The 20,299-nt window shown below is 44.6% G+C and overlaps 1 protein-coding gene across 1 annotated transcript in view; it reads left to right on the forward strand.

Moving 5' to 3' along the window:
* Nucleotides 1-20,299, forward strand: part of DNAH9 (dynein axonemal heavy chain 9) — a 1,435,662-nt gene that overhangs the window by 253,594 nt on the left and 1,161,769 nt on the right. Inside the window, exons 9-10 of the mRNA XM_086930591.1 lie at nt 8,573-8,723; nt 11,977-12,091. Of these exons, the coding sequence (XP_086786717.1) occupies nt 8,573-8,723; nt 11,977-12,091 (266 nt within the window). The remainder of the gene's footprint in view (nt 1-8,572; nt 8,724-11,976; nt 12,092-20,299) is intronic.

Raw genomic sequence — 20,299 nt, forward strand, 5'->3', positions numbered from 1 at the left:
GCAGACCAATCGGGGCACTGTATTGGTTGGGGAAGAATTAAGCCAAAGGGCAAAAGAGGTGGAAGTGAGTGGTGAAGGGTGAAGTAATTTTTTCCCTTGAGAACCTCTGCCCCAAGACCTCCGTTCACCCTCTGCTAACCTGTCCTGCACACCTGTAATACTGCTCCCCATTTCGCCAAACAATGCACTTTAAGCGATCTGTGATTGCTAAGCTGGAGTACCCATAGGGGCTGGGAAGTCAACAATATTCTCAAAGTTCACCGATGACTACCACCTCTCCGGTAATTCTTCCCACAATTACCAGACCACTTCCACTACTCCAGAAGAAAATAAAATATTCTAATTTACTCCACATATGCATGTGACATTAAAGCAGAGGTCTTCAAACTTTTTGATGCCGAGACTCCCTTGTAAAACCTTTTTAGGCGTAAGGACCCCCTTCCGACAAAAGATTCTAGAAACTGGTACTCCTCATCATAAACAACTATCGACAACCATAAATGCGCCTGTTAGACCTCATCACATCCATCCATCCATCATTCATCCACCCACACTTCCACACATCCATCCATCCTTCATCCATCCACCCTTTCATCCTTCCATCCACACATCCATCCTTCATCCATCCATCCTTTCATCCTTCCATCCATACATCCATCCTTTACCTATCCACCCGTCCATCCACCCGTCCATCCACACACCCACCTTTTCACACATCCATCCATCCATCCATTATTCATCCATGAAACCTTTTATCCATCCATACATCCATCATCCATCCACCCTTTCATCCTTCCATCCATACATTCATCCTTTACCTATCCACCCGTCCATCCATCCACCCATCATTCTTCCACCCACCTTTTCACACATCCATCCATCATTCATCCATGCAACCTTTTATCCATCCATCCATCCATACATCCATCCTTCATCCATCCACCTTTTCATCCTTCCATTCATCCTTCATCCATCCACCCTTTCATTATTCCATCCATGTATCCATCCACCCTTTCATCCATACATCCATCCTTCATCCACCCACCCTTTCATCCATCCACCCACCCATCCATCATTCACCCCCCACCTTTTCACACATCCATCCATCCATCATTCATCTATGCAACCTTTTATCCATCCATACATCCATCTTTCATCCATCCACCCTTTCATCCTTCCATCCATACATCCATCCTTCATCCATCCACCCTTTCATTATTCCATCCATATATCCATCCACCCTTTCATCCATACATCCATCCTTCATCCATCCACCCACACTTTCATCCTTCCATCCTTACATCCATCCTACATCCATCCACCCTTACATCCATCCATTCACCCATCACTCATCCACCCACCTTTTCAAAAATCCATACATCATTAATCCATGCAACCTTTTATCCATCCATACATCCATCCCTCATCCAAACTACCCTTTCATCCTTCCATCCACCCTTTCATTTTTACATCCATCCACTCATCATTCATCCACCCACCTTTTCACACATCCGTCCACCCTTCCATACATCCTTCATCCGTCCACCCTTTCATCCATCCATCCACCCATCATTCATTCACCCACCTTGTCTGTGCATCTCTCATGGGGGGTCAGTATCTCTCTGCTTTGTCTTCCTTCTTCTTCCTCTCTCATGGCAGGGCATCCCTGTGCCTCCCTGCTTGGGGGGGGGGGGGGGGGAAGCAGGCAGTGAAAACATCTCACCGTGAAGAACAGACTCTCAGCCACATTTCTCCTGCACAGGCGCCAGGTATGAGGGCTCGTGGGACTTGAACCAATGATTGTAATGTCCTTCTGCTGTCCTTCTGCTGTTTACTGTGTATTTGTAAAGCGCTCTGATACCTACTAAACTAGTGCTATATAAAACGTTAAAAGTAAAAATAAACCCACAGCTAAGTCTATTGAACTGAAAGGGCTACAGCCCAGCCCCCCCCACCTCGTGTATGTCAGCCCGGCTGAAACAGCTTGGGCACACACAAAGGCACACCAGAGTACTGTCACAGGTCTTTAAAAGACCTTTACTTGTTAATGAGGCTTTGATGTGTTTCACACCTCGGTGTGAATTAGGCGGCCTCCGCCGTGAGCACCCTCCATCAGCCTGACGCCAGGAACTGCACTCTGGCAGAATCTGCGACCCCCTTCCCAGGACTCCACGACCCCCCTGGGGGTCGCGCCCCACAGATTGAAGACCTCTGCATTAAAGCGAAGAAGCAGACCCAAGAAGATCCAGAGGATCCCATCTCTGGTTAATCTGATCAAAGAAGCCTGGCACATCTTTGTCACTTATTTGTTGAACATCTCGCTTTATGACAGTTGGAACTGTGGATCGATGAATGAATAGGGCCACGTGACCTCTTCAAAATCCAAAGATTGAAAAGTAATCATAGCAGTCTAAGCGAACTGCTTTTTCGTTGGTGGCCAAATCAGATGAACGTCCAGTGCTTCTGCCTCCCTCATCTAAATTCACAAAGGGTCTGGCTCCCGCGAGGAATATCTCCTCTGCAGCTGGCTTCCAGGTGTGAAAGAGTGGGGGAAGGAGAGAAAAAGAGGTCTAGAGGTGGGACGTCTTCATCTACCCCTTAGCAAGTAAATTTGAACAATATCACACTTCTGAAATAAATGTGATCATTCTCTCAGGAAAGGGAAATGGTTATTCTATTAACTCTTCTACTCAACATTTTATCAAAACCGTCCCCTGCTCCCAAACAATTAGCCCAGCCCCTTTATTAAGAGGCCGCTTTCTAAGAATGTTTTATTAAAGTAACCATTGCCTCTTGTTTTTAAGAGGGACCCCAACCCCTGAGCCTCATTGATCAACTCTAGTTCATTTGTAGGCCATTTTTATCAATAGGGTAATGGCTATGGCTTTCTTGGTTGAAAAAAAAATAGATTTTCGCATGATGCACGTTTAGCATCTCAGACTAGTAACACTACTAAGGTAATATTGCTTACGGATTTACGAGCGCTTGCCAATTTTATAGCAACGTTGCTTGCCAAATACTACCACTCTAACGCTCGGTAGAGTTACCGGAGATGGGGGAGGGGGGGCAACCATTGCCTGCGTCGAACATTTTATCGGCACAGTGAATTTCACCTGGGGTAAAGGATTGCTCTTCACAATGTTAACATCTAGCACATCTCTAGCCAGTGATAAAGGCAAGCGGTTGTTTGGGGAAATCCTTCTATTGTGGCAGGGGTTTGAGACTGCTCGTAGATTTACAGAAGGAAATAAGGTGTTTGGAGGCTTGTTACCATAATGTAATGTAAAGAGAGTCGCAGGGATGTTTGTAGCATTCGAGGAAGCGTGGACACATTTACACAGCGATTATTATGATGTTTGAGGGACGGGGAAGGGTGCTACAAGAATGTTGGTAGAAGCAGAGTGAGTGTGCAAAGTGTTACAGGCAGGGTGCAGACGCGCTCTGGGACGTGAATAGAGTTACAGGAATGGTGGGTAGAGAGCAGGGGAAGGTGAACATATAAACAAGAATGTGCAACGTGTTTCAGTAAGGGCAGGGGTGCTCAGGGCCCATGACGAAAAAGTCCCGAAGTACACAATGAATGTCTTGGTCAGACGAAGAGTCACGAGTTACAGAAACAGTGGGGGCGGCTAAAAAGTATACACAGAGATGCTGGAATGCTGGTGTCGGTTGGGGGAGGTGATCAGAATTCCAGGAATGACTTTAAAGAGTAGAACGGTGATAAGAATTGAAACGACAGTAGCAGTAGGAAGCAGAGATAGCCAGAAGTGCATAAGACATAGTAGTGTCAGATGGAGGGTCATCTGAGGTGCTGCAGTGGCAGTGATTGACGGAGTGTGGACATAGGTGAATGATGTTAGTGTTTGAAAACAGGTGTAGAAAATTCGGCTTGCTGTTAGGTCAGCATGAGCTGCCATAGAATAAAAGGGAGCGTTTAGCGTTCCAATACCTTAAATTGAATTGACGACTTTATCCCAACTCCAATCTTATATTTCCCACATCTATAAGGAAAATAAGACACTGTCCTACAACATTCGAAACGTTCAGTGTCGATGACTATCCCTTTTGCTATTTTCATTTATAAACATGCATCGGAAAGAGCATTATGTTCGGCTTTAATGTGCGAATGCATGCAAAGAAAGGCATGCACAAATGCTGTTTGCATGCTTTTACTCCCTAAAGTCAGACCCATTGGCATTGCTAATGCTTGTTCTTCATATTCGTGACAAAAGCTGATAGCTATTTCCCGAAAGTCCAGGGCAAAGAAACTTAGTACAGGACCTAAAGCATAGGCAGAAGATGAACATAAGAAACTTTGAGCCTGTTTATTCAAAAGAAGAGCAGCAACGTAGTTTGCGACATTTTACCCGTGGTGCCAAGTTATACAGGACCGTTGACAGCAATGTAGCAAAAAAAAAACAAATTGGACAGAATAAACTACCACACATTTAGCAACTGACATGAAAAAAGTGTGTACGTTTAGGGAAAACAAATCACATTACAAAGTGTCCTCTTCGAGAGGTATTTAATATTATTAAAAATAGTGCGAGTGCCATCATTCTATAAATGTAGAAAACCACTGATACTCTCTCTATTCACCGCTTTGTATAGATCTATCTTTGGGTATGTATTTGCTTCTCGAAAATTAAGAAAACTTTTCTCAACAAAAATAATTCGAAAACCACTTATCCGCCCCCCCCCACCCCTCCCCACAGCTTTGAACTTTTTATATGAAATACACTACACTGTTAAATGGCAGCAACATTTGCACACAGAGTGGAACCGTGTCGATTGTAATAGTCAGGAGGATAGAAATATGTATTTAGCTGAAGGGGGTCAAGTGGTAGATGGGCAAGCCAGTGTGTGCCACTTCTTAATTCCATCGTGCGGTAAAGGTTTTCAGTAAAATCTCTGTACATTGTAAGTGGACATTGATTGCTCCCATTAGGTGGTCATGTTGCCTGGCCTCAGAATGGGCCAACGTTTGTACCCACATAGTCACTTTTATAAGCTAATTTCATCAGAGTCATAGTGAAAGCCAATATTGATACGGACCAGTACAGTCTAGTGATGAAGTTGACCGAGTACACTTCACCTCCTGTACCAATATAGAAGTTCCTAAGCGCAGTTTTCAGTAGCTTGAGTTTTAATCTGCTCTGACACTAATTTCTTTGGTGTCAGGGCCGGCGCTAGGCATGGGCAGCGTGGGCGGCTGCTCAGGGCCTCGCACTCAGCCACCAGTATGGGGCCACGCACTGGTGATGTGTCCTGTTGTTTTCCTGGCGATCTATTACAAAGAAAGGTGTCGCCTGCAATTAAGGTCCATTGGAGGGGGCCCCCTCCCTGGGCCTCTCATGGATGGAGTCAGGAGGCATAGCGGAGGGAGACGGAGACACTCCCTCAATTGCAAGGAGACCATTCACAGACACTGTGGGGGGCCCAGTGTCCAGCATTTTGACGCCCCCACAGTTTTAACTTTTACACCACAATCAATTCTCACACCTATGAAGGTGTGAGAAATGCTTGTGGAGTAAAAGTTAAAACTGTGGGGGCGCCAAAATGCTGGACAATGGGGCCCCCACAGTGTCTGTGAATGGTCTCCTTGCAAGGGGCCACTTATGTAAATTAGAGGGGGCCTCGCATGTTCCATTTTAGCCCAGGGCCTCGCAAATCCTAGAACCGGCCCTGTTTGGTGTCACCTACTTGGTCATGCCAGGTATGACAGCTTCAGCTTCTGAGGAACCCTGTCGTGTTCCTGCCAGTGGCACAGCTGGACATTGTTCTTCCCATGGCAGTCACTGCGTTTGACACCTGGGGGCCACTTGTAAGAGCAGGGGGGGGGTGCTGGCGATTCCCGCAACGGCCGCCCCGCATGGCTGCAGGTAAGAGGGGGTCACCGGCCCCAAAACTCATGCCACCCAGGGCCCACAGCACCCCGGCCACTCCCCCTTGCTACACCACTGGTTTCTGCCCTGTCTTCCTGAGAGGGTGACAGAATCTTTTATCAGCAACCACCTGAGAGTAAGGTTGGTGTGTACTGGGTCAGGGGCTTAACTGGCTGGGGTGAGTGGGAAGCAAGGCATGGCTATGAGGAGTGAGTGAGTGTGGCCACTGGAGGGCAGAGAGACTCTTTTGCCCCTCACCACAGCTACATGTAAACATGTGCAGCAGTCCTGTGGGCTGGTCAGAACTGGGAAAGACATTTCAAACAAGCACTGGCGGAAGAAGGAAGATTAAAGTAACTAATGCCTGAAGGGCGCTCAGCGAAATCCCACATTTCTTATTCAAAATAAAGTAAGCTTCCTCATCAGACCTTAAAAGCAGTTGAAATATCAACAAAGCTCAGGTTTGACTGTGTTAAATGAAAGGTCGTTTCGGTTTTATCAACCATATATTTGGATGCATAATTTCTCTGCATGTTTTATCAAAGGGCAAGGCCGAGCATTGTTTTTTCAGCACATTTTGACTTACAGTCTCGTTGACACAAAGCTATATGTGACACAATATTCATTATGTATACTGTGGTGGCGATCTGCTCTGCTGCCCAACATGATTGCTACACCTAACATTTCAAAAGTGGGCCTTCCCTCTCTAAAATGTTTTCAGCAGAAATATTACGTCATATTTTGGGACCAATCTAAAGACAGAATTAAACACTAGGTAATCGAAACGTATGTGATATTGGAAGTGGTACCAATGGAAAACTTCTGAGGGGCTTTAAACTTAGCAAGGCTTTTCTGAGTTCTCTTTGCTTGATGCAAGGTATCCACACTAAAATGGTCTTTCCCAAATTTATCTTTACTAGTAATCATATTTGTCCGTTTCTGCGAATAATGTTCTTTAAAAAAAAAAATTCTGCTGTAAGCAAAATATGTGTGAATATGACTAGAGCAATTGGTCAGACCTGTTGTCGATGACTCTTAATTACCTTCTACATACTTCTGGGTAATATGTCTATTTGCAGCTTTCAAAGACAAAAATAAAAATATATACAGATGTTTCGAGACCCAGACTTATAATAATAATAAAAAACATTTATTAAGCGCCTGGTTACACAGGAAAACAGTGCGTCCCCGCGCTGTGGATGCATACCGACAGAACTCGGAAGTAGGCCCAGCAACACAGGGAGAAAAGAGCAAAAGGCACCAGATACGACTAGACCTTGGGGAAAAAGTGTGTTTTCAATTTCAGCCTAAAGCGCAATTCCGAAGGCTCAATTTGTTTGGAAGAAAGTCTCAACATAGGCCAGAATGGAAGAAGTAGAGCTCGAACTTTGTGGTATCGGGAAAATAGATTTCTTTTCTGTGCAACTCCTGCTTCTATCCGATGCTGTTCTGAAAGAAAAGCTGGTCCTCCCTTCCTTGTTACAGCATGTCCGCTCCACCCTTGTCCTTGTGGAAAGCAAGACAACTAAACCATAGTAAAAGACAAAAATTTTTACTTTTTTAAATTTTTTTGTTAGCCAAGACCTTTTGATTTCACTACAATTATGTACATGATGTACATTTCAGAGCATTCAGCCAGTCTTCTTCATCCATTGGTCTGTTGTTGTGTCATTCACATTTTTCTTCCGACCAGTACAGCATTCAGCATTGGGCGGTGGGTCAGCCCACTTCAACCATTACCTGACTTCATTTTGCGTGACAGCATTGTGCTCTTTCACAAGGGAAGCAATCATACATAAAGTAGTTCCATTCAGTGACACAGTCTACCATGCATATTTTGTTATACCAAAAATACTTTTGCTTTTAGCAAATATTCTTTTATATAGGTTAGGGTTCAGCACCTTCCAATACCTTAATGTTTTACCCAAACAATGACAAAAGAAAATAAGCATTGAAAAAGTCAAAAGGCTGGCAGCCAACACCAGATGGTTTTGCTTTGCCAGTGCTTGTTTGGGTGATCAGATTTGCTTTCAGCAATTCAAGTGCTGACATCCGCCGTTTGCAGGCAAGTGAAACCTGCTTTTCTTTCAGCAGCATCACTGGAGAGAAATAGGATCTGTGCAGCAAAATGAAAGCCAGGCTCCGTCAGAACATTATTCTGGCCTTGAAAATTAGCAGTTACTGAGAGGCTGAGTCTTAACACACGAAAGGGCTCAAGCAACACACCAGATGTTGGGACCTGGCAGCCATTGAAAGCTCCCTTAGCGGGCCTGTAAGTTTAGCTATATTCCACGAAGTGAGTGTACATATTGGTTAGCCCGTAAATAACATTCTACAGTGGGTGCCAATATCAGTTTAATCTGGCATTGAGAACAAAAACTTTACTGGCACTTCACACTTCTTAATTGAGATTGTGAACCGGCATTGATTTGGGGTTGAATAAAATTACTTTGTATGAGAAATTGTGATGAATAAATAGACTGTGTGCCTGGGATTTAATGTCCACTTTTAATGATATATTTCTGATCTACAGTTTGGTTTAAAAGCTGAGTTGGGCGTGCCTAAGGGGAATGGTTGTTGAGAATAGGATTCTAGATTAGCTCTAATACTACTTCTTCAAGTTACATCTGGGAATCACACAAGAAATCCAGACAACCATTGCCTCTAACTTGGCTTTTTCTTTGCAGTTGCTGGATATGTTTGGCAATTTGCTTGAAAGACCTGTTATCGCAGCAGATGCCTTTGGAAAATATCCCTTTCTGGTGACCATGTTTGATCAAGACCTCGATACAGCTAAGCTTATCTTCAATCATCACATTAAGAAAGAAGAAGAACTTGGTATGTTACCCTAAATTACATACACAAAGAAATTCAATCTCCTAATTTCATATGATCACGCTATGTAAATGCGGACTGTGCTAGTTCAGTCACTTGCTGTATTAAGGGAGAATACGTAATTGATAAAAATAAATAATTCAATGAATCCTCTTCTCTATCCAAGGTTTTTATAAAAGCACAAAAGGTGGTCATCTATAAATTTATACACATTCACCAAACTAAAGCACCATAGCTTTACCGAATATCCACACTCTAATGTTCCTGAAATAGCGTTTCGGACTGCTATATGCCTCAAATTACTATCCTACTTTGTGATGAGAGAGTAGGCCACTTGTCTTGCAACTAAGTCCTTCATCACATTCCTCTTGCAAAAGTCACTATACAGATTACATGAAGAATGTTGGTATTTTTTTAGATGTACCCCGAAACACCAACAGTTCGCCACTTTTTGGTTGTCCAGTTATTTTAAATCAAAGCACTAACTTGCGTTCAGCCATTGGCCACACCCCCAGCTGCGCCCCACTGCCAGCTGTGAAAAACTACTGCAGAGCGTGTTCTCGCAGTATCTGCTGGTGAGAACATCCTGCTACCTTGCATTTTTTACTTTCCTTGTTGACATTGGTTTGTCACTTTTAAGGAGGTGACTGGCTCCCTACTGCTGTGCAAAATGGGCCTGCTGACTTTTAATTTTATGATTTACCTTTCCTCACTTTTGTTTTAACGTGATTTCCTTTCCTAGTATGCACCTGGTTCAGGGGATCCTGAATCCATGTGTCAGGGGCTGCTGGAATGAAGTTCCCCACTATTTAGTTGTCCAATTATTTTAAGTCGAAGTTCTGGCTCGCACCCATGCCAGCCATTAAAAGTGACTGCCGAGGACATTCGCACTGGAGCAACAAAGGCAAGCCCGCCTGCCCCCATCCACAACCACACTGCACCACGGCTGGAACCCATAGCTGTTTTTTAAATTATTGCAAAGAATCCAGATTTCGCTGCAATGCTACCTGAAGGCTATGCAGCAACCCTATTAGATCTATTAGGTAAGTGGGTTGGAGACCTAGCAATAATCTATCAAGACCATCTTGATATCTCAGATGAGCCATCTAATATAATGGATTGAGAAGCTCGCACATTTAAATGTAATTTAAACAACACATCCATGTTCTATGGTCTACTGATTTATAGACCCGCAGGCCTTAAAGCTACATTTTTGGACGCTCTTAGTGACTTCTCAGAATCCATCATTCAGTTCACAAATTCACAAAAAACTATCAGGGGAGATTTTAATTTTCATTTAGAAGGTTCACATAATAAAGACTCCAAGGAACTTATTGATATTTTGTGTGGCTTAAACCTGAAACATCTAGTTAATACTGCAACTCACTTAGCGGGAACTACCTTGGATAGCATTTTTTCAAATCACACAGATTTACAACTGGAGGACATCTTTCCTGTCACTTGGTCAGGCCACATGGCGGTGGGCTTTTGTATAAAATTATCTTCCTACAAAACCCCAGCTAATATCAAAGGCATTTGGAGTCAAAGCAGGCTTGGAATAAAATCAAGTGGGGGGAGTTGATTATTAGTGGAGATAGGTCAAGGTGTTTCAGCATCTGAGTTACTTTTCTGCTTCCTTACTGGAAGAGAGCAATAAATCTTGTTTGGTGTTTTTATTTCCAACCCATTCTTTTTGCCTTGTGGTATCCCGCAAGGATTATCACTCAGCCCCACGTTATTTAATATATACATGGCTCCCCTCACAAAGCTCATAAGATCTTTTGACCTTGCCACCATCTCATATGCTGATGACACTCAAGTTGTAGTATCTATTACATTGAGGAGGTGGCTCCAACTCAAAAACAGTGAGTGTTCCCAGAATTCACAAGGTATCATGGGGGACGTTTTGTCTGCCCCACCTGCCAGTTGTGGAATCAGCTACCTTTTCGCCATAGAGACCAGTCAAACTTAATGACCTTCAGAAAACATCTAAAAATGTAGCTTTTTTCTTCCTTTCACTTGAAGTAATTTTCTCTCTCAGGAGACTCCAGTGCTAAGAAGCCTACAGGCATATGCCGCTCTTTATACATTTAGCTATCAAATATTATATAATTAAATATCAAACATATTAGCCAATGGCCTGGAAAGTGTCACTTTCTAAGTAAAGTGCAATGGTACAGTCAAATCAGCGGCCTTCTCTAACACCTAAATGTATTTTTAATATTTTGTAATCTCAGGAGCAGTCTTAATGTAAAGATTCCATATTATCTTGTGTGATTCGCCCAAAGCCTTTACCATTCCTATATCCTCGTTCAGACTTCCACAAATGCCTGACAGATAACTTAGTCCATTCCTGCTTTTGTATATATACTGCCGTACACCCAAATTCAAGCTACACTGGTAAAACAAGAACCAGGTGATTCATCTTGTCATTGTTACCGGGGCCAGGGCAGGCCACATCATGAAATACATTGTGTTTGTAGAGTTTTTTTTATAAAATCTACTCCACCACTTAAGGTTTCAGACCCGACCAACCTTCACTTTAGTGCCCATCGCATCTGTTTTGTTCAAGGGTAGGACAAGTAGTCTGTTACTCAATTTTGCCCATGAAGTTTTGCTCACCACCTGATTTGGACCCGGTGGTAGATTAAAATTAATTCCTCATGGTGACATCATCTTTCTTGAGACAAACGTTAGGTAGTTCATTCCAGAGTTTCTCTGACTAGGAAATAAAAATTTAAGTTTTTTTAAAACATTGGAAAAAAGATACTTACGAATCCGTCTGAAGTAACCAGCTGCTTGCACTAAAATAAAACATATACACTTGTTTAAATAGTTTGAATCTGCAAAATGGATTTTGTTTGACGTGCAGAAGTAGGCATTTCTTATTTTTCTGGGAGAAGATGTGCTCTAGTGAATAGGTTGTTGGCAGTGGAGTCTGGAGACTTGGGTTCTGTGCCCCATCAAATAGTGAACTCTTGTTTCCCTAAGGCTCATTTCCCCTACCTGCAAAGATAAATAGAGTTTAGAAAGAGCTGCCAACAGCAATAAGCACCATGGGCCATATGTATGAACACATTTTCCCATAGACACAGAATGGGTAAAACCCTTTGATACATCTGGCCCTAAATTAAAAAAATATGCATTTATTACATACTTGGTCATTTAATAATGAGAATGGAAAATTATATTAGCTGCTTCCTACATTGCTGTGCCTCTGCATAATTTTCATTTACCATATTGCCATACTCCATAGGGTACCCGCTTGTGAGCAAGAACATGCCATTGGTTGCAGGCAGCCTTAGCTGGGCTCAAGAACTGAGAGATCGCATTCAGATTCCGTTCAGTAATTTCCGAAACATCTCACATCCGTAAGTATGGTTGGAAAAATAGAGCAAAATAAAGCTTAGTTATAATATCTGTTTTATTGCTAATGCCTTTGTAAAAAAAATACGAAATTATTGCTTCTGTCTATAAAGGATAGATGGTCATACTGTATGTGGTAAACCTAAGATCCTAAATTAACATTTTATTGGGCATTTTATCTTTCAGATGAGGATTACGTGAGTTTATTCGATTGTTCAAAAGAGGTTCAGTGCACAATCAAGGTTCAACATGTATTTATTTGCATTTTATCATTAAACTCGCATCTCTTTTTAGTGTACATTTGTAGATGAGCACTTTGGGCTGACGTACAATGCCATTTAGCATTTCCTAATGGCCCACATTGCTATTTCGGCCCGTTAAAGAACGCTTAAAGGCTTTTCAGATGTAAAAAGAGCTGTTCGCGGTCACAATTTGCGGTTTTCACCCGGTCGAAATCGCAAATTTTGACTGGGATTTGGTATTCCCTATTAGCGATTCCTATAAAACATCTACATTGCATTTCCTAAATGCGATTGGGCATTTACGAAATGCTATTACCATCATCCTAAAGTCCATGGTAACCATGCGCAAAATTAAAAAAGCATTTAAAAGTGCATATTTTAATGTGACATGAATCACACATATGCCCCTAGGGCATATGTGCACTTACATGTGCATGATGCATTTCTGGATCCCTCCAAAAGGGCCTAAAGGCCTGAGGCACTCATGTATTTGGATTTCCTAAATTGCGATTTCCTATTAGGAAATTGCAATTTAAGAAATGCAAACCGTTTCTTGTTTTACTCATGGGTGGGAATGCAAAGGCATTTTCTATTTGCAATTACATAGTAGGGATTCCTACCCTTTACGATTACCTACTAGGAATTCGCAAAATTAGTACATATAATTTTGCCTTTTCTAAATAGCGATTCCTATGGAATCACTATTTAGAAAATGAAAAATACCATCTTCGTACATCTGACCCAATTTGTGGAGAATAGCTGGGACAAATGGGACAAATAGGACGATTTTAGGTTTCATTGCTGTATTGTTTTTCGGCACCAGTTTGGGGTTCAAAGATTGGCCTTTCTGAAAGCTTGTATTTGCCTCTTATGAAGCCATTAACAGGCAATTATAACCGCAAATAAGGAACATTTTTATTTACATTAAGAACATGGATTTGCCAAAAAGTTTTATTTGCTGGACATAAATAATGCCACAGAGACAACCTAAAAATGTGGGTAATTTACCAAAGAATGTAATTTATTAAATAGGAACACATAAACATTCTGTCTTAAAATTAGAAACAGGTGTTCAAATGCATCCAAATTCTAATCAAAAATAGTAATAAATTTACAGGTAAACAAGTGACACATTTTTTGTTATTATTTGGCACACCGCACAATCTGCCATTAGGATGAAATAACAGCACATTTCCAAGGTCTAGGACATTTTTCTCCAAATTGCTGAGGGGTTTCCATCACAGACCAGAGTCTGGTTTGGTTTGGGTGATATGTGGCAAGAGATGTGATATTTTTGCTTTGTCTAGTGACTGTGTCAGAGTTTACATATTAAGGAAAGCAGTATTCATTGAGTGGGTGTCACAACATGTTTGAATGAACTGGAACCCCCTAAGTAAGTTTTAGCTCCCAGGTCATATTGTTTCAGGACGAGTAGCTTTGTAGGCCAGCCTCGATTATTAGAAGGCCACCATTCTTTTTATGCTCTAATAAGTGCATGCTTTTAACCCAGATAAGGGATATTTGAAAAATGGTTAGAATAAACCTTTTACCTTACAAATCAACCAGCTCAAGCTTCTTGGCCATTTTGTCTCGCGTCATGTGTTCTTGAAAAATACCTTTGTAATACCTACTAGTGTTGGGGGAATGTTGGGGCATATTATCAAGAACAGCATTAAAAATTATCGCTGGTTTAGCGGCAGAAAACGGCTGCTAAAGCGGCGATAATGGGCTTGATAATATGCCCTTGAGAATTCTAATAGAAGTCCATGTTCTGGTGTGAACATGGGCTTCTATTGGAATTCTCCAGGGCATATTATCAAGCCCTTTATCGCCGCTTTAGCTGCAGTTTTCTGCCGCTAAATCGGCGATAATTTTAATGCTGTTCTTGATAATATGCCCCTTAGTTCTTTGGCGATGGTATATGCGCATGTGTTGGTTGTGTAGCACGGACCTAGCCAAACGGTAGAGAAGCATTGCACAGGGTCAAAGGCATAGATATCATCACCGAGTGAAAAGAGAGATAGCTGGTTTCCAGGAGAAGAAGTGGACTGTTTCTGCATCGTGATGGAATGTTCCTTCAAGAGGGGGAGAGTTAGACTTGGCATCTTTGGCGTGGTTACCCCTATCTTTTTGCCTCTACCTCCTGTATTTTTGATGCTGTGCTGGATTTCATTTTTGATGGTTTAGGTGCTTTGGACACCCTGCCACTGTTGATCAGTGTCAGAGTGTAAGTGCTCCCTGTGTAAATTGTTATTATGATTGGATATACATGATTGACATATTTGTATCACCATGAAGTCCCTAGTAAAGTGCACTGGGCGTGCCAGGGCTGGTGATGACAAATGCTACTAGTGGGACTGCAGCACCGATTTTGCCACCACATGAGTAGCCCTAACATGGTGTCTCAGGCCTGCCAGCGCAGTGCCTGTGTGTAGTCTGTGAACTGCCTTGTCCTCCTGGTCAGTGTCCCCACTGACAAGGCCTAACCCTTCCCTTTTTGTGCACATTGGTCAGCCCTATGGAAGGCCCAAGGTACCCCCTTGGGCAGGGTGCAGTGTATGTGAAAGGTAGAGCATGTACTTGTGCAGTTAACATGCTCTGGTAGTGAATTACAGCCATTTTCGTTTTTCACTGCTGCAAGGCTATCTTTCTCCATAGGCTATCATGGGGGTGCTGGCTACAGTGGCAACTAGCACATCTTCCCATAGGAACAAGATAGGACAAAAAAGTCTGGTAACCCTGAACTCAGAATTTAATAACACATCTTCTGGGAAAGGTTGTTTTTAAATCCTGTGTTTGAGAACAGCACTTTTAGAAAGTTGCTGTTCTCTTGTCTGACCTTTCCGTGTGCCTTGGCCTGTTTGTGTATTGACTGTCTGGTTTGAGAGTGACAGGGGTTGGGGATTCCCCAGGAGGCTGGCTGAGTCAGCCCTAGGCTGAATGACTGCATTTGCAACTTGAGTGGTTAAAGGAGATTGCACCTCTGCCTGAATAGGGCTGTGCCTGCCTTCCACAATACTGGCTCCACCTCCTTCTGGGCGGCTGACGACCCTGCCCCTCACTCTGAAAGGAAAGGAGAAGCCAGAAAAACAAAGTGCTCAAGGAACACCCAGAACTGGTTCAGACCAGGCTCAGGGCCCACTTGTACAAAGAGAACAAAGACTTTTAGCGGTATAAGTACAGGACCCCTGACAACAGAAAATTAGATCATCCTGGAATCAAGAAGGAGCCTCTGCCAAGGAGAAAGCTGAATCTGTAAAAGGAAGACTGTCCTGCTGTTGCTCTGTCTGATTGACCTGCTGTTGCTTTGCTGCCACAGAGAGGGGAAGGACTTTGCTGTTGTGCTATGTCCCCTGTCTTGAAGGATCTCCAAGGGCCTGAGAAGAGCTGGCTCCCTGTTTTTAAAGTCCCAGGAACAAAAGGACTCACCCCCAGCTTCCCTGAACTATGCTGAGAGAGTTCTGTCCTTCCTAGAGTGCTTGGGCCAGTTGTGGTGCCTCTGGAAGTTGTACCTGTGCTGGGAAGCTGGAAACTAAGATTGAGAGACTTTTGCAACTGAAAAGTTATCGCATCGCTCACTGCGGAGCGCATCCCCAACAGTGCGAAGAAATTCCCACCACTACAGAGGTCGAGATCGTCGCAGCGCCTGTTGCTGCAGCCTAAGAAGACGCATCCCTCGATTGCGGGAAGATCATCATCGCTGCGAGTGTCGTAGCAGAGCCTCTCGTCACTGGGTGAGAACGCTGCTTGCTTGCTTGCGGACCGCATCACGTCGCTGCGAACTTCGTCGCAGATCATCGCATCGAGGAGCTGCGAGAGAGAGATCGCCGCTGGATCGCGCATCGTCGCCCCGGAGATCGTCGCAGCCCCTACGAGATCGTCGCATCGTGCCTTTGCGAGAACAAACTTCCTACGGAACCTACGCACCGGAATCCATACAAGTGGCCTTCCTCCCCATACAGACCGGATTCGTCGCAACACGCCCCCTGCTGCAGTGGGGTTGTCGCATCGCCTCCCCAAGGTCTCAGGAGCAAAACCATCGCTTGTTTTCCACTGCACCTGCTTCTGCTTTTGGGACTTTGTCGCAACTAAAGGTACTGTCGACTCAACGTGTCGCAACTGTGAACATTTCACGCAAATGTGGATTATTTTATCGCAACCTAAAGAACCCTTTTGCAACCATATTCTTGAACTGTGTATTTTGGATTTTTGTCGTTTTGGTCTTGTGTAGTTTAGATTGAATACCTTTATTTTTCTAAACTGTTGTGGAGTCGGTTTGTGGTGTTTTCACTGTGTTACTGTGAGTGTTAGTACAAATACTTTACACGTTGCCTTTTGATTAGCCTTGACTGCTCGTGCCAAGCTACCTAGAGGGTGAGAAGCGGTTATCTCAGAGGGTTTCCTCCTGACCCTGACTAGAAGCAAGGGTCCCTATTTGGACAGTGGTACCTACCTCTGCCAACTAGAGACCCCCAGTTCTAACAGGGAGACTTCAGTTCTTTCTTAAATAGGAGACAGGACAAGGATGGAAAATGTATTATTTAATTATTTTCCCCTTGTCATCGTCTGTCAAAATCCCACCCCGACACGGCCCCACTGCCCTACCTGCATGGGCCAATGCTGCTTGCGACTTGTTTCTACCACCGCCTGATTTCTGTTTGCCATTTATACAGTAACAGATCCACAACAATTTTTACAAATAAATGCACTACTTCAATTGTCATGGTTCATGGGTGTTATTGGCATATTAAACTAGACATTACGTGATGCAGATGTAGGATGCATTGCAGGTATTGGCCTATTTTTTCCAGCGACAACCTTTGTGGGACCACCATGGCTTTATGTTTAACTTTGACCTAAATTGTAGGTTTTGTTTAGCCTGCTAAACTTGCGTGCGTTGAAAAGCTCTTGTAGGCGCGCAGAGAGAGAATGGCGGAAATCGTATGACATGAGTAAAAAAGCCATGTATTCGGCTACCGTCAAATCCTACCATTGCGCTGTCTGCAGAGCTCGGGCGGCATTTTACGCCCTTGAATTTCGCAACAGCACGAATCCTTCAAAAACTATTTTTAAAGCCCTCAAGGACCTTGTGGCTAAAAAAGCCTCTGCGGATGCCATTGGTTCCAACGCGCATTGCGAAATGCTGGCGGCTTTCTTTCTGGAAAAGGTTCAGACCATCTATAGAGCCTTTCCTACGGCCTTGCCCTCTGGTGAAGGGTTTCAAAGCCCTCCAAGACAGGTTGTTTTAGATTCTCTTCCCTGCCTTACACCGGAAAGTTTTAAGACTTTGGCCCTTCAAGTTAAGTCGGGGTCTCCGGTAGATCCGTTAAAGCCTGCGGTGTTTAGAGACTTGGCACCTTCTAATTTATCACCAGTCTGCTCTTTGAGTAACACCTCGCTCACATCAGGTATGGTACCTTTGAAGTAGAAACAGGCAGTGGTAATGCCCATTCTGAAGAAGCCGTCTCTCGATACCAGAAACCGGAGAGTTATCGGCCAATATCGCTCCTTCCTTGGCCGGCTAAAGTCGCGGAGGCGCATGTTAATATCGCCCTCACAGACCATCTCTCGCTTACTAATTTCCTAGATGACACTCAGAACGGATTCCGTGCCGGCCACAGCACGGAGACAGCCCTCCTATTTATGGTGGAGCATCTTCGTGCTGTGCTAGATGCTGGTCAAACGGCGGCGCTTGTTCTATTAGATTTGAGCGCCGCCTTTGATACCGTCTCGCACGGGATTCTTCTGCAGCGCCTGGAGGAAGCGGGCGTGGTTGGCTCCGCTCTTCAGTGGTTCCGCTCTTTCCTTGCTGACCGATCTTTTTGCGTTGCCGTCCCGCCCCATCAGTCCAAATCACATCCCCTGGCTCTTGGGGTCCCGCAGGGATCCTCGCTGAGTCCCACGGTGTTCAATCTTTACGTGAGGCCGCTGGCTGAGGTTGTCAAGCAGTGGGGTATGACCATGGTGTCATACGCTGACGACACTCAGCTAGCGGTCACGATCAGCGGGGATTCTGGGTTGGAAGCCCCAAGATTCCAGGATGGACTACGGGCGGTTGAAAGGTTGGATGACTTCCAACTGTCTCCAACTAAACGCTAAAAAGACGGAAATTATGGTCTTCGGCAAACAAGCGGAACTCTGGGGCGATGCAGGGTGGCCCTCAGAGCTAGGCCCCACTCCTACCCCGGTCTCGGAGATAAAAAACTTAGGGGTGTGGTTAGATCCCACCCTTAGCTTTGTCTGCCACAACAAACGCACTGCGGCCTGCTGCTTTGGCATCCTGCGCAGCATGAGACCTGTACTTAAATTCTTTGACGCCTCGACTAGACAGCTCGTGGTACAGGCGACGGTGATGTCTCGGCTTGATTATGCCAGCTCCCTTTTGATAGGGATAAATCAGGCCGAACTCACTCGTCTTCATCGCGTACAAAATGCAGCCGCCAGAGCAGTTGTAGGCTTACCCAGGTTCTGCTCTGTCTCTAACACCTTGCGCTCTCTTCACTGGCTACCGATTAGGCAGAGGATCCAGTTCAAAGTGCTTTGTATGTCCCACAAGATCCTTAAAGGTTCCCCTGCCCTGATTCTCCAGAACCTGTTGTCTCCCTACATCCCTGGTCGTTCACTACGCTCATCGGACCTCGAACTAGCAGTAGTTCCACTGTTCAAGCGTAGTCGGGCTGGGGGACGTTCTTTTCGTGTACGTGCGGCTGTCCTGTGGAATGCTCTACCACTCGAAATACGTACCCTTGCTGATCTGTTTTTATTCCGTAGGGCTGTTAAAACTTTCCTGTTCCCTTAGTCTTCTCCTTTTTATCAGTCCACTCTTTCAAGTTGTGTTATGTTGCTTCCTTGTCAGGCGCCGGGACGATCCTTTGCTGGAGCAGCTGTGCGCATAATAAATGCTCGTAACATAACATAACATAACATAACATACTAAAAAGAGATTTAAAAAAATTGTGTGAGAGGGACTTCGTAGTATGCAAACTAACCTAATGTAGTAGCCCTTTAGAGCTAAAAAAGCACGTATATGTCCTTCACCTACATGCTGTGCCCAGGTAGAATCATGGATGCACTACAGACATATATTTGTTTAAGAGCGATGCTTGTTCAGCCTGAAACAGTGAGCCACAGCTCACTGCATGGGCCGTCAGTAAAGCATTCCAGGTCTTGGCGGCAAGGTAGGAGAAGGATCTGCCGCCGGCGGTGGTTTTCTGGATACAAGGAACTGAGGCAAGGGCGAGGCTGGCAGAGCGGAGGCTGCGGGTGGGGTTGCGGAAGCTGAGTCGGTCGTTGAGGTATGCAGGTCCAGTGTTGTGCAGCGCTTTGTGCGTGGATGAGGAGTTTGAAGGTGATCCTCTTGTTGACCCGGAGCCAGTGTAGACTTCTCAGATGGGGTGTGATGTGGCTGCGTCGGTGGATGTCGAGGATCAGTCGTGCTGAGGCGTTCTGGATTCGTTGTAGTCATCTTAGGAGCTTAGATGTTGTTCCTGAGTAGAGGGCGTTACCGTAGTCGAGTCTGCTGGTGACGAGGGCCTGGGTGACGGTTTTCTTGTGTCGGAGGGGATCCATTTGAAGATTCTGCGGAGCATTCGGAGGGTCTTGAAGCAGGACGCGGAGACGGCGTTGACTTGCTTGGTCATAGAGAGGGCGGAGTCGAGGATGACCCCCAGGTTGCATGCGTGGTTGGTGGGTTCGGGGCGGTGCCTAGTGATGTGGGCCACCAGGAGTCGTCCCAGGCTGATGGGGTGGGTCCGAGGATGAGGACCTCCGTCTTGTCTGAATACTGCTTCAGCCTGCTGTCCTTCATCCAGTCTCCTCCTTTAGTGAGGGAGATGATCAGCTGGGTGTTGTCGGCGTAGGAGATGATGTTGAGGCTATGTTGTCGTGCGATGTGGGCGAGAGGTGCCATGTAGATATTGAACAGCGTCGGGCTGAGGGAGGATCCCTGAGGGACGCCGCAGATGATCTCGG

The sequence above is a fragment of the Lissotriton vulgaris genome, chromosome 7 (assembly GCF_964263255.1).
Source record: "Lissotriton vulgaris chromosome 7, aLisVul1.2, whole genome shotgun sequence".
Taxonomy (NCBI): Eukaryota; Metazoa; Chordata; class Amphibia; order Caudata; family Salamandridae; genus Lissotriton; species Lissotriton vulgaris.